Here is a 14,595-nt window from a genome sequence, read left to right as displayed (position 1 = left end):
TTTATATATGCAGAAATAAAGATACTTTATTTGTTTTGTTTCACAGGGCCCTCTCAAGTTGGGAGATTCCTGCCATTTTCCACAACTTTTTTTTTTTTTTTAAAGAATATTTCATTTAAAACTCACAGGTTTCTCTCAGGACCATCTCTTCAAGTTCCGTTTACTGGAGGAAGTTATGAAAGGAAAGAGAAGAGATGTATGTACAGATGAGAATAAAGCAATTCTGAAATTCTCAGTGGAACAGTTCTGTTTTCTGACACTATATTTTTGCTTGGTTTTTACAAAGGTAGATCACTGAACTCAGTCTCCACATGTGTAGGTTATGCCTGCCACAAGAGCAGCTTCTGTGTGACGTGCATCACACACAGTGAACAATTGTGCTTTATAGGTTCAGTAATGCCTGAGGAAGTGACTTATGCTACTCTCAAATTTCCAAATCTTTCCAAGTCAAAGATATCCCAAGAGAGCTACAGTCTCAGGAGAGCAGGTAAGTGCCTCTATGTAGGATCAGACACACAGACAACAGAACTATTTAACTACCCTGGTGAGTTCTCCCTGCCTTCACCTCAAGGCTATGAGACTCCTAAGATCTCAGTTATGGAATCCCAGAACATTGTGAAGTTCCTATGCCAGAGCCTAGTTGTGTGTCTTATTTAGTCTGTAAGATCACAGTGTGTGTGTGTGTGTGTGTGTGTGTGTGTGTGTGTGTGTGTGTGCTGGGGGAAGATGGTAGGCTAAGTCTCTGAAAATCCAGATCTCTAGTGTCACCAAAATAGCATTTCTTATGTTTTTTAGACATTTTAGGATGGTCTCACATACAGGCTTTTATGGGAAGGAAATCAGTAATAGCAAGAACATAACCATGCAGGATTTTTATTTCATGGCTAAAGGATACAAAATAGACATACGCTGTGTATGAGATTTATAGGACCCTGGAATCCCAGTCAGTGATGATGCGATAAACATTTGCTTCTTTCTGAGAAGGAACAAGACTGAGGGTTCCTATCTCTACATAATATCATTCCAAGCCATATAATTCCAGTCTGTTTTATCCCGCAGTTCAATTTCTAGAAAATTAAAGAAAACAAGGATTAAAGGGAACACCAAAATCATATTGATTAAAATTTTTGTATTACTATAGGGTAATTGGTTTCTTGTGCCTTCCCTGGAATTATTTTTGTTATTTATATTTTGTTATTTACATTATTTTTATTCCTTTGTGTTTAAGTCCTTTTGTGTGTGTGTGTGTTTTGTGTTTTTTTGTGTGTGTGTGTGTGTTTAAGTCCTTTTGATCTTACTATAAAATTATGCTTTCTATGTATATGTGGAGTTTTTAATTTATGACTTTACCCCAAATTTTACCCCAATTTTATATTCAGATGAGGAAGAAAAATAACTTCAGGAACAAGTCTCTGCTTATATAATTTGAAGCATCAGGTTGGTAGATAATATTTTAGGGACCAGTTCTTCCAAGCAGAGTCCTTTTTTCTGCATCTATGATATTGACAAAGCACTGTATATACTGGGGAGAAGTAATACATACTTGCCATCCAGTTAGTATAATGGGATGACATATAACAACTGAAGTAGGGTGCTTATACACCAGGAGATATAATATAGGTACTGTTACATATGCTCCAAAACATGTTTCCTTTTTTTTTTTTTTTTCAACACATGTTTCCTTATACAACTTTATCCCTTTGTATACAGCTGGGTAGGTTGTTTAAAATTTATTTTTGTAAAACATCACACAAAGTTTCTCTACTTATTTATTTACTTACTTACTTATTTTAGAAGGGGCAGAGAGAGAGCCAGGACATGTGAACATGGGGGTGGGCAGAGGAAGAAGGAGAGAGACCCCCAAGCAGGTTCCCCGCCCAGCACAGAGCTAGACAAGGGACTTGATCTCACCATCCTGAGACATCATGACCTGCCTGAGCTGAAATCAAGAGTCTGATACTCAAATGACTGAGCCACCCAGGCACCTCAGTGCTTGTCTATTTAAAATATCTATCATCAGAATCAGACCAAGAACACTGGTAATATATGGATAGTTAGAAAGTAAAGAAGACCAGAGAAAAGGGACTATTGTTAAACAATTTTACCTTTTTTTTTTTTTTTCCCTGAAAAGAGAATCGCGAAGTGCCTGAAATGGAGATAGATGGTGAAGCTGAAAGTAGAGCAGAGGGAGTTGAGAGCACAGCTGAGCTGGCAGAGAGCAGAGCTGTGGCAGGTGAGTCCTACGTGCATAAATGCAGCCACTGAGTCAGGACAAAGTTAAGAAGAGCTTTGTGGTAGACACTGGGACATAACAATCAGAGATTATCTTTAAAGCGAAAAGATGGAAAACTTCTGAGAAGGGAACAAAGGAGGATAAACAAAAGGTGATAAAGCTGATATCCTTTACTTATAGGAAACCATCTCCTTTTTATTATTCTCTCCATCTACTGACCAGTATTTTCATGTTTTGCTGAATTTTTCTTATTTTATAAGAAAAATTTTATTTTTTATTTTATAATCTTATTTCCTCCCATTTTGTTGTTCTTTTTTGAAAGACTGATTTATTTATTTGGAGGGGGAGGGGCAGAAGAAGAAGGAGAGGGAGACAGAAACTTCAGCAAATTCCCCTCTGAGGAAAGGCCAATGCCAGGCTTGATCTCAGGACCCTGAAATCACGACCTGAGCTGAAACCAAGAGATGGGTGCTTAACCAACTGCACCACACAGGGACCCCTATTTCCTACCACTTTTCATCATTTCATCCTTTTTCATCCATTTCATCCTGAGTTAAAAGGAAGAATGAAGACCATCAATGTCCTATTGGATGTTCTCATAGATCATATAGAAAAAATCATTCAAAATTTATGAAGTAATGAAAATCATATAGGCTTGGATAATTTATTCAAGTGATCCAATATGTAAATAATAAGATTTCATAGAGAAGAAAAAGAACAGATATAAACAAGGAAATAATTAAAGAATAATTAGACATTCTCTAGTACTGAATAGAGATGGAGGGGTAAAAAACTGCCATCACCTGTATTGAACTCAGAAAAGATTAATTCATCCATTTTAACAAAATAAAAAATTATCATATACTCCTTCTAAGAAAATATTCAAGAAACTTTTCAGACATACAAGGAATTAATCAGACCTCAAAGTAAGGAGAAATTTAGGGGCAAATCAAAATGTAATAGCTGACAATGGAATCACTATAATGAAAATTGTAATAATAACCATGCTAAATCATTTTTGCAATGAAATGGATATACTGCAAGAGAAAGTCTTAGTATTATAGTCTAGAACAAAAATTACTAATCCATCACTGTAAAACTCAGTGGTTAGAAGTGGTGAGGGAATTAAAGTATTATAAAAGTCTAGGTTGGAGAGTCTAAATTTATCTGTAATAAAATTACGTACATTTAGAATACAATGAAAAGGAAAACACTTCCTTTTGGAAACAGCTAAAAGTATGAAAGAAAGATTTATCATCCCTCTTTTTCATGATTAAAGAAGAAGAATATAATAATCCATCTAGGGACAGCCCCGGTGGCTCAGCGGTTTAGCGCCACCTTCCGCCCAGGGTGTGATCCTGGAGACCTGGGATCGAGTCCTTACGTTGGGCTCCCTGCATGGAGCCTGTTTCTCCCTCTCCCTGTGTCTCTGCCTCTCTCTTTCTCTCTGTGTCTCTCATGAATAAATAAATAAAATCTTAAAAAATAATAATCCATCTTAATGTATATATTATAAAATCACAAGAGAAATTAAGAGAGAGTTGACAAATTTAAAACCTTAAATCAGTAAACAGAAAGGTTTTAAAGAGAAAAATTAATCTGCTGACTGGTTTCATTAAAAAAAGACTAGTAGCCAAATTAAGGGAGAATAGAGAGAGCAAAATTATCAGATATTAAGTCTGGGGCTCCTAGGTGGCTCAGTTGGTTAAGCATCTGACTCTTGGTTTCAGCTCAGGTCGTGATCTCAGGGTCCCCACATCAGGCTCCCCTCTCACTGGGAGAATATGCTTGAGTTCTTTCTCTCCCTCTTCTTCTACCCCCCCTTTCTTTCTCTATCTCTCAATAATAAATAAATAAAAATTTAAAAAGGAATATGTTTAAATATCTAGCCTGAAATAGGGGAGAGAATAAATACATGTAAGAGTAAAGCCTGTGTAACTTCATGGCAATAGATTTGATAATCTAAAGGAAGTAGATGATTTCCTAATAATATATTAAAGAAAACCTAGAAGAGATCAATCATCAAGAGAATGGATTATAAATCATATTAAATAATGTATCTCAATATTAGCATAGAAAAATTAGGAAAGAATATCCATCAGGTGGCCAACAATAATTACCTGAGGATGGGAAGAACAAGGAAACAGCAAGATGGGAAGCAGGATGGGGAAAAAAGACTACTAAAATGTAGACAAGAGAGTGTCCATGAAAGTATCCAAAATATGTCCTATGATCACATTTACTTAGAATTATGTATTTTCAATGTTAGTTGTGAATGCAAAAATATATTCAAGTTGGCTGAACATAAATGAGGACTTGCCTGACCTTGCAAGCAATTTTTTTCATCAAAAAAAAAAAATTCCAATACTTTTATACATAAGGGCCATGGGATGGAGAGGGTTAGGGGTTAGGGAAAGAACAAACACATAAATGTGTTGCTTCATGTCATTTTTATGAATTGGTGCTTCTTCATAGGACATAGCACTCTGTCAAAAGTGTGGTGTGCTGTTTCTCTCATTTCGCTGATCTTGAACCTGGTGGTGCTGGCTGGCCTAGGGACCCTAGGCATTATAAGTAAGTTTCTCCTTTTCTCTGAACCTGTCAATTGGTTTTATCAGGCACACTGCAAAAGAATCCAAGTCTTAAGACATATCCACATAATACTTCCAGATTAATAGAGTAGAAAACACGTATCATTTATGTATGACTATATCATATTAGTCATTGTCTTGAGGATATTTTAACATCAACTTCCCTCAGTGGCAACTACTCATGGCAGAATGATGCTAATGATAGTAATGTAAAGTCTTATTCTAGAAACTGTGAAATCAATGCAACAATAAAAATACAACTAATTATATCCTGAGAGTTTTCATGATGATTTCATATACTTGAAGCAATTTCTCCATTTTTCATGCATTTTCTTCTTGCCGAAGTCATTCTAGTTGCAGATATCTTTCAAAATCCCGTTATCAACTTGATTTGTTTTCTAATTCCTTAATTAATAGCCAGTTATTTTCTCCTAGTAATCACATCAGCTTCAGATAAGTACAAGCTGGTTTCATGGTGCTAATCTTTTGAAATATAATTTCTCCCAAATGATCATTTTTCCCCTTGAAACTTCTATAACTGTTCTTAATATTAGCATAATAATTGGTGAGCAGAATTTCTTTCCTCTGATATAACATAAGCTTTAAAAGACACAGACTGTGTCTTATTCATCCTTTGTATTCTTTGACTGAATGAATAATATGTAGGTTCATGAACAATAAGTAGGTTTTGAATGAATAATAAGTAGGTTCATGAACCAACAAATGAATAAACAGAAATGAGTAACCTTTTGAACATCAAAGCTGGTTCTTTATAAGAAAAGGAAAATTCTCTTTAAGATAGCAAAACTGTATTTTTAATACTTAAAGGGCTGCTTTATGTTATTTAAAAAAAAAAGAGAAGGAAAATTCTAAATCCACTGTGATCTGATCAGAAGTTTGTTCCACATTTAATGAAAAAGGATATTAAACACTTTAAATTTATTTTTTTCAATAAAGATAATAATGCATGTACATTGCCAAAACTTCAAAATATAGAAAAGGAGGAGAAACTGAAAGCCATTGGTATCTGCCAATAGGAGGTAAAAGCTATTAAAATTAAAAACATGCATTAATATCTTTGAAGTCATATAGTAGTATCACTTATATCAATATTTTGTTTGATAATTTAAATACTCTTATAACATTATATCACTTAACACTTTTGAATACTAATGTTTTCCCAAGTTCTTCACATGCATGATTTCATTCAACTTTACCCACATCATATCTTATCATATTTACACTCAATTTCCAGGTAAGAGAACCTAAAATATTTCTCCAGTTCTGTGTGGTCTATAAGTGACCAGGGTAAAGTATTTGACCATACATCTACCATTTAATTTTACACTTTATGGTTTTAATGCCCCTTTGTCTTTCCTTCATGTTTCTCTGCTTTGCTATATTGATCATGTCTTCTATTCTTCAACTACATTACCAAGCCCTATAACAATTTATTTCTTTAAATGCCTATTAATTATTTGATAATTAAAGGGTTATTTTAAGCAGTCCATATTTTGGGAGCATTTCTTCTCAATCCTGGATGCTAGTGGATGATGCTCTTCCCTCTTTATTTCTCTCCTATAACAGTGAGTACAAAGGCATCCTGAGGAAAGAAGAGGAAGATTATATATAATAATTACTAACATTGCTTGAGCACACATCCTTTGTAATTTTATCTATGATCCTCATAAAACTTAAAAAATGAAAGATTCTAGTAAATTGCAGGGTTCTCAGGTAAACTAGTATGAGTCTATATAGAAAAGCCAAAACATGTTATAACAATCCACAAAATGAAGAAGTTATGAAGTTTTCTGAATCTTCTGATGTTTTTAAGGACATGATCCCTGTGTTCTGATTTTTTTTAATCCTGAGGCTGATGTTTACCATCTCCATCCTAAGTCATGGCTATATCTGTCCAAGAAAATCAAATCACAACACATAGGCTCATCAATAATATTATGGTGCGTCCTAATCTCAAAAGTGTGATTTCTATAAACTAACTGAATTGCATCATCTTTTATTTTGAAATCTCTGCTTCACATGAATCTCTTTTATATTTTATTTTTAGACTTTGTTGGGCATTTCTTTCAACAGGAAATAAGTGCTCTATTGAGTAAAATAAAACCTTTTTAATCTCGAATAAATGTTAATCTTAAAGCACAATGGTTAGTATTTTACACATATGTAGGTATCATTTTAATATGAGTATTCCATTAAATTTGGAAATAATCATTGTGATATTAACATAATTTATTGGAAAACTTTGACCGTGTAAAAGTTATTAATTTCCTGATATGAATTATAGATTACTGGAAACTCATCTTGGGCAACAGAACAGAGTATGATGTTCAACAAAGCAATATACAACAGTTGGAGGAAAATCTAACAATATGGATGAATATGTATAATAATGTCTCAAATGAGCATAACATTTTTAAAAACATGACACAAAACACAATAAAAGAGCTGAACAACTTTACCTCACAATATTGTGAAGACCTAAAGCAGAAAGAAAACGGTGAGTGAAATGCTCTCTTGATTGTCTAATCTTATTAATAAGCACATTCATTTTTCCCTGGATATATTACTGAATCTGAAATCTTGAAATATATCTGAGATAAAGAAAAGATGGAGATACAGTCATCATTAACAAATTCTCCTATTTAAAAAAAAACACTTTTGTCTCTTTTGACTTAGTTTCTTTATATGTATAATTATTTTTATCAATTTAATCTCTCTCTTACTTGGGTTAGATTCATTTGTTTGTTTTTTAATTCCTTCTTTCATCTTCTACCTTCACATATTACACTCGCATTTTTATAGAGTTCAGCTATAATGGAGTTTAGTTGGGTATATGGGAGATGAATTCTCTGTCTTCTTCTGATATGTCTGAAAAGGTCTTTTTTTTTTTTTTTTTTGGTTAGGTATAAATTCAAAAGTTAAAAATTAGTTTCTTTGTGAGTACTAGAAGTGCCTCACAGTTTCTAGCAAACAACATTGTTAAGAAGTCTATTCCAAGTGTCATTTCATTCCATAGAAATGACCTGACTTCAGCATTTAAGATATTTATTTGGGAGAGCTGAAGTTTTAGGATATTCTGGGTATGAGTGCCTTTTAATCATTTATTTGCTTGTGCACTCAATCTGAATACCTCCTCAATTTGAAAGTTTGTGTCTTTCAAATGAAGAAAAATGCACTCTCTTACTTCTACATTCATTTTTCTCCACTCTCTTTCCTACACTTTCCATGACATCTCTTCTTCAAATGTTAGGAATGCAAATTTTCATCTTTTCTATATATTTTATTTTCTGGTTTTAGACTCCTTTTTAAAATTGACATACTGATTATTATTTCAACAATTGTATGTTTAACTTGATAAAACCTTAAATGATTCTTGAGAATTCTGGTTTTTGTAGCATCCTATTCTGACCTCAGGTATAATAATATCTTTAGGAGTCCTCTCAGTATATTAACTAAAAGAGTATTTAAAATATCACTCCTCTTTCTTACATACCTTTATTTTTCTTCTTTTTCTTTTTAAAATTCTTTTCGTACAAGTTCTCTTTCATGTACAGGTGTTCTTGTATACCCTATCATGCTTGCTAAGAGAGAATAGGTAGTTGGTATGGGTTGACTCCCTTGCTATGTAAAGAGGATGGTTTTTCTATTACATATCTCTAAAAAGTGAGAAATCTTTCTGGATATTTTTCCATCTCTGGAAGACTAAGATGAAGTGTATGAACAGGCAGCTTTCCTTTTCAAATGAGACTGGATATAAACAACAATCGCAACATTCACAGTGGAAACCTATACTTTGCCAGACAGTTCAACCAAATTCTTCAGAAAGGAACTATGTCCTTTCCTTTCCTGAAAATTCTATAGCCTCTTACTGATTTTTCTTCCCTCTTTTCTTGACTCTTTCCTTTCTTACCTTCTTTCAGTAAAAGAAAAAAAGAGAGAATATTAAGTTTTATGCCTAACAGTTATAACTATCCCTTGTCTTGAATAACTCAAGGTATGATAGAAGAAGCAGACAAGTAAACAGAAAATTACAAGTCAGTGTAATAAGTGCTCATTAATATAAGTAAGTAGTGCAAGAAACTACACAGTTAGAAGAAACAGTTCAGATTGGGTGAAAGTATAACATTGAATGTTGGGAGTGGAGGCATAGTGCAATAAAATTAGTGAGGGATAGCATGGGGTGCTTTGAAAATTCTCAGTGAATGTCTGACAAGAAGCTAAGCAAACTAACAGATACGATTGGAGTGGTGTGATGAGTGTTCACATAGAGCATGGAGAGGGTTTGAAATTCCACCTGAGAGCTACAGAAAACTGTGACCACTTAAAGCAGAATCTTATAGAAAGATCTCTGGAAACAGGGAGGTGATTGGGTTCCTGTAAAAAAAAAAAAAAAATTAGCAGACTTGAGACAGACTAGGGTCTTTTTGCATCAATCCAAACATACTGAAGAATTCTCTGATTGCTTTTAATAATCTCTTCATCATTTTTCTTTCTCTGTATCTGTGATTTTCCTTCTGCTTCAGATTATTCCAGATCCAAATCCCATTCCATTTCAGATGCCATTCTCTTCCTTCTCTCATATTAAAAGTAGCCATTTCACTCAATGTGTGACTTTTGTTAGTCATTTCAGTACACAATGAAAATGTTTGTAAATTCTAAGAAATATGCTAATTTATACTATATCTGCACATACATATTATGCTTATGTGTTTATCAGTATCATATCTTTATAGACTTTCTTCATATGTTTTTATGTTTTTCAGATGTTGGATTTAGCTCATGCCCGGAGTCATGGATGTGTAATGGAAATACAAACAAATGTCATGCCCAGATGAATATGGACAAGAATATAAGTTACAACTCAACCCAGGTTGGTGTTATGATTTGGGGGACATGTACAGAAAGTTTTTGGTATTGTTAGGTAAGGAGAATTTGGGTGACGTTAGTCCTTGGCTAATCCTAATAAATGGCCCTTATGGCCCTTATGTCTTTTATCTTTGCCTCCTCTCTTTGAGTGGAGTTCTTGGGGAATTCCCCTATCACAGGTTCAAATGGCAAGTATGTACAATGATTAGAGTGATTGGTCCATGAGCCATGTCACAAGAGGCAAGCTATGGAACTATATTTCCTTGGTATCTCTTATTCCTTGAGTTTTCTGGTTCTCATAGAATCAGAAAGGAGAGAGCAAGGATTTATTTCCAGTTGTGAGGTGTATTTTAATTGGCCACTGATACAAATTAAATCAGGGATTCTCTTCTCCCTTAGAGTTGTTGCTCAGAATTATTTTGCTATTGTTTTTTTTATAGGAGTGTAGAAAAAATAACAAATTTCCAAGTGTAGAATGCTAAAGCCCTTACTTCCCAGGAAAACATGTCTGTTAAATTTACTGTAATAAAAAAAATTACTGTAATATACAGCATGCTCCAACTGAACAGATTTTGTCATCAGCATTAACTTGAATGTGGTTTATGCCTCTGTGATTTTTGCCATTTTTATACTTTTGTTACCTGAATATTTATTCTGTCCCCTTTAAACTTGATTAATCCAATTCAGTTTTCAGTTTCAGTCTCATTGCTTCTTTAAAATTTTGGTGCCATCACAATAAGCTCAATTAATGGCTTTCTGTTTCATATTCCCTCAGCATAACATAGTTAAAACATAGTTAACAACTATGAGTGAGTCTGTTCTGTTAGATTGTTAGCTCTTTGAAGATAAAAAACGTGTCTTGCTCATTATTGTATATCCACTTGTGATACTGGCAAACTTTAAGCCTGGCTGAGATTCAAGTTTCCACAGTATCTTGAGTTTTTAAAAATTGTTTTTGTTTTCTTGTTTTTGGTTTTGCTTTTTTTTTTTTTTTTTTTTTTGCTGTATGCAAAGGGAGTACTTAAAATGTCACAGAGTTTTTTTATTGTTTTAATGTATTATTTAGATAATTTACATTTTTAAGAAAAGAGGCATCTGAATCAAGAAAAAAAGTTAAGAAACAATTAAGAAGTTAAGAAAAATAAAATTGTTTCATGCTACAGTGTAACAAGGAGTGAGATATGAAAGAAAGATAGCAGACCATTTTAAGTTTTTTGTCTTGAATTTATACAAGGAAAAATGATCACTTTTATGTATGTATGGTATTTTTTTGTTTGGAGCTGATGTGTGTGTAAATTATAATAGGTCAAATTATGGTGCTTGTGAAAATGATGTGGACATAAAATGCCTTTCGAGTTGGAGCTGAATGGGAGATGGCTTTATAGAAGAATTTTAAAAATTGCCCACATGCAATTTTCTTAAACAGTAATTATCAACTATTTATTCATAATTACTGTGTCCTTTGACTTTGTGCAAGGGGAATTTAAGCCTGGTAGCTTTTGATCAATAAAAATAAAATCTATAGGTTAGGTGATAATATCCAAAATAAATTAGTAGATTAAGAAAAGAAGACAAAGGATGGAATCCTACATATCCACACATAAATGGAGCAGGAAAATAGGAAAACTAGCACGATGGTTTAAGAATAAGTGATTCAAGAAGTAAGGGGGGAAAAGCAGGTGTGATGCCATGGAAGCCAATGGAGAGAAGAGTTTCAAGAATAATGTAATCAGCAGTGAGAATACCTCAAAGAGCTAAATAATATATACAAGTAATGACAAATACTATTTATTACATGCTTACTCTAAGTCACAAACCAAAAAAGATGTTTTATTTAGCACAAATCAATGTGTAATATAAGTTGCATCATACCTAAATTTCATATTAGGAAACTAGAGTTCATAGAGGATAAGCAAATTTCTTAAGGTCACCTGAATAAGTAGCCAAACAAAGACTCAAAGCCTAGTCTGCTTATCTTTAGAGCCCAATATATGTTTAAAAGTAAAAGCTAGTTGACAATTAAAAGATGACTCTGGCAAGAGTATTACCAATGAAGTAATATGGGGCACATATTGATAACATTTTATTATTCTTCCAAAAAAATATTTCTTAAGTGTTTAAAGGTCTGCAGTATGGACTACATGCTGAGGATATAACAATAAGCCCTACCCATATAAATTTAAGAGATGCTATAATCTAAGGTGAATCAAAATAATACATCAGTAATTAGCAAATTATTACTTAACTATGGTTGAGATATTACATATATAGAAAAAAAAAGACAAATATAGTGCTCAAAAAGGATATTTAGAAATGGCATGAGGGGCATCTGGGCAGCTTAGTGGTTGAGCATCTGCCTTTGGCTCAGGTCATGATTCCGGGGGTCCTGGGATTGATTCCCTCATCGGGCTCCCCATGGGAAACCTGCTTCTTTCTCCCTCTGCCTATGTCTCTGCCTCTCTCTCTGTCTCTCATGAATAAATAAAATCTTTTTAAAAAATAGAAATGACTTGAAATCCAAATAAAATGATATTTAAGGTTAAATTCCAGATTTTCCTTAAGCATCTTGAAGGTTAAGGAAGACAAGCTTCCTTTTTTATATTTCAAGAACAAATTCACAAAAAAAAAAAAAAAAAAAGAACAAATTCATGGTACTAGGAAGAGTTTTAAAGACATATATGACTCACTTCAGGGTAGGGCTCAGCAAAGAGGGAAAGATTAAGAGAATAGGATATAGATGGGTAAATTGGAAAAGAGTGGAAGGTCTCTGAATGAATGGGAAAGCTCTCCACTGTAAATGCAGAACCTCTGCCAATGTAGGCATGGTGGCTTCTGGAGGAATGGGGACTTAGCTCATCTGATTACTTTTCTTCTTGCTTATCATCTGCCCAATGTTAAGAGTGCAGGGATGGTGCCATGAGGAAGCTTGAGAAGAATAAAGGTTTTAAAACTTCACTGAGGGAAAGGGGACAAGGAACCAAGAAATGAAATGATTATTGAGTGGAATTTTGATGATATGAATCTGATTCTGTGGCATTTGAATTAGCTCCCAGTGGTGGAAAGGAACAATACCTGACGTTTTCTTTGTTTATAGCTGTTCTTTAGATGTCTTACATCACCTATCTCCTGGATGAATCTGAATTGCACTCTCAAGAAGGCAAATCAGGCAGCAGGAAGTGTTCTACAACTTTGCCTTGTGACTTGTGAGTTAACCTGCCACTTTTTTCTTGTCAATGATAAAGGAAAGCTAATATGCTAATTTTGAAGATGTTTCTCTGACAGCCATCCATCCTCCATTTGTGGTCAAAATGTATCAAGAGAAGGTAAAAAATTTCCAGGAGCATTTGCCTGTAGCTCAGGCAATTCTTTTTCAGCAAAAAAATCTGTTCTATATTGAAGAAGCTCATGGAATTGAGAACACAGAAGGTAGAGATTCAGAAACTCTGCCATGCTTCCATACTTCCTTTTACAATCTGATTCTGTGCTTTCCTAAGGCCCTACGGAATGAAGCAGAAGTATAAAGACAAAGTCAAATCAGGGTCTAGTATATTACCCTGTGCAGGGTGACCACATGATTTATTGTCCAAACCAGAAGACTTTGAGAATACAAGGAAGCACTATTGATAATTACACAAGGCACCGGGCATAAATCAGAAGTGTCCTGGGCAACCCCGGATTTTCAGTGACCTCTTGGGTGAAATTGTTAATGAAAGGCCAAGAGATGACTTTGGGCCCTAGACAGTTGAGGGTTCTGGTGAATCCTTGAAGTAGTGTAAGAAATCACCAGAGTTGTTTTCACTTTGGTCTCTTTTAACTAATATAATCTGACAAGAAAAGAATAAGTTTCGGCAGTAATAGATTGGACTCATGAGGTAATTGTTTATTTTTCAAAATAAATCACACAATTCTTTTTTGTTTTTCGTATAGGTTTGACACCCTAATAAAGATTTCAAGTGTTGAAACCAGTGAAGCATGCAACATTCAAAGGAAATGAAATGATTGGAAAATCTAATGACTCTAATAGTTATCATATTTATAAAAATAAACTAACTATACCAAATTTTCAATTGTAGCAAAATGCAAACACTCCTAGTTTACTGTAATATTATACAAGATAAAAGTGACCATGTAAGCTGAAACCTTGAACAATTGATCTCAAAATCCAAAACAAAGAGTTTTGATTATTTGGGGACCCTTAAAACTTTTTTTGTCAAAACATTAAGAACTTCTTACTGTTGGTTATAAATGTGTAGGAAAATGACAAAAAGTAAAATTAACATTACTTAATACATTGTAACTTAAAATACTAAAAGCACTGAGGATTAAAGTGGTTTCTTTCACTTATCTGGAGCAGCAAGAAGAGTGGTACAACTCCTTTTTTGTGACACAACTTACTATACAGATTGAACATCTTTTCTATCCCTTGTCATGCTCCTTTCTAAGTTAGAATCAGCTTTTGACATTTTTTAGCCTTTGTGATGTCAAAGACATGAAAGATTTCCAACAGTTCCTTTAATGTGAAGGTTTTTTACTAACATCGCTTCTGTAGGCAGCTTCATCTCATCCAGCACATATCCTCTCCTCATCTATGCCAAGAAATTGTCTTCAGCAAGTTCCTCAGTTTTTCAGTAAGTTTGGAATCCTCTAAGTCTCTGAAATGATGGCAGTATCAATATTCTCATGGTCAGCTATTTCTTCTTTATTATTATTATTTTTTAAATATTTTAATTGAGGTACAGTTGACAGCTATTTTATCTTTAACTTTATTTTGATTTAATTCCCATTCTGCAAAGTCATTCACATGGTGTAGAAAAAGCTCTTGTCTATGATAAGGATATTCTCTTACCTCCAGCCAAGCCGTTTAAATATTTTCAGCTGCCTGCT

At 33.8% G+C, this 14,595-nt stretch overlaps 1 protein-coding gene across 1 annotated transcript; it reads left to right on the top strand.

The window, feature by feature from the left end:
- Positions 1 to 231: 231 nt before the first annotated feature.
- Positions 232 to 13,778, top strand: LOC144297674 (uncharacterized). Its single transcript, XM_077871883.1, has 7 exons — positions 232 to 487; positions 2,132 to 2,233; positions 4,709 to 4,807; positions 7,130 to 7,342; positions 9,609 to 9,715; positions 12,806 to 12,914; positions 13,639 to 13,778. The coding sequence occupies exons 1-7, from the start codon at positions 397 to 399 to the stop codon at positions 13,650 to 13,652; spliced, it is 735 nt and encodes a 244-aa protein (XP_077728009.1). The 5' UTR covers positions 232 to 396; the 3' UTR covers positions 13,653 to 13,778.
- The last annotated feature ends 817 nt before the right edge of the window (positions 13,779 to 14,595 follow it).

Source organism: Canis aureus, chromosome 25 (genome assembly GCF_053574225.1).
Source record: "Canis aureus isolate CA01 chromosome 25, VMU_Caureus_v.1.0, whole genome shotgun sequence".
Lineage (NCBI taxonomy): Eukaryota > Metazoa > Chordata > Mammalia > Carnivora > Canidae > Canis > Canis aureus.
This window is presented reverse-complemented; position numbering and strand designations above follow the sequence as displayed.

Bases quoted from the DNA above. Each gene is read 5' to 3' on its own strand.
- LOC144297674 (XM_077871883.1), top strand. From the start codon at position 397: ATGCCTGAGGAAGTGACTTATGCTACTCTCAAATTTCCAAATCTTTCC. The intron at 488-2,131 runs GTAAGTGCCTCT...TTCCCTGAAAAG, and splicing joins CTACAGTCTCAGGAGAGCAG to AGAATCGCGAAGTGCCTGAA. The intron at 9,716-12,805 runs GTTGGTGTTATG...CTTTGTTTATAG, and splicing joins TAAGTTACAACTCAACCCAG to CTGTTCTTTAGATGTCTTAC.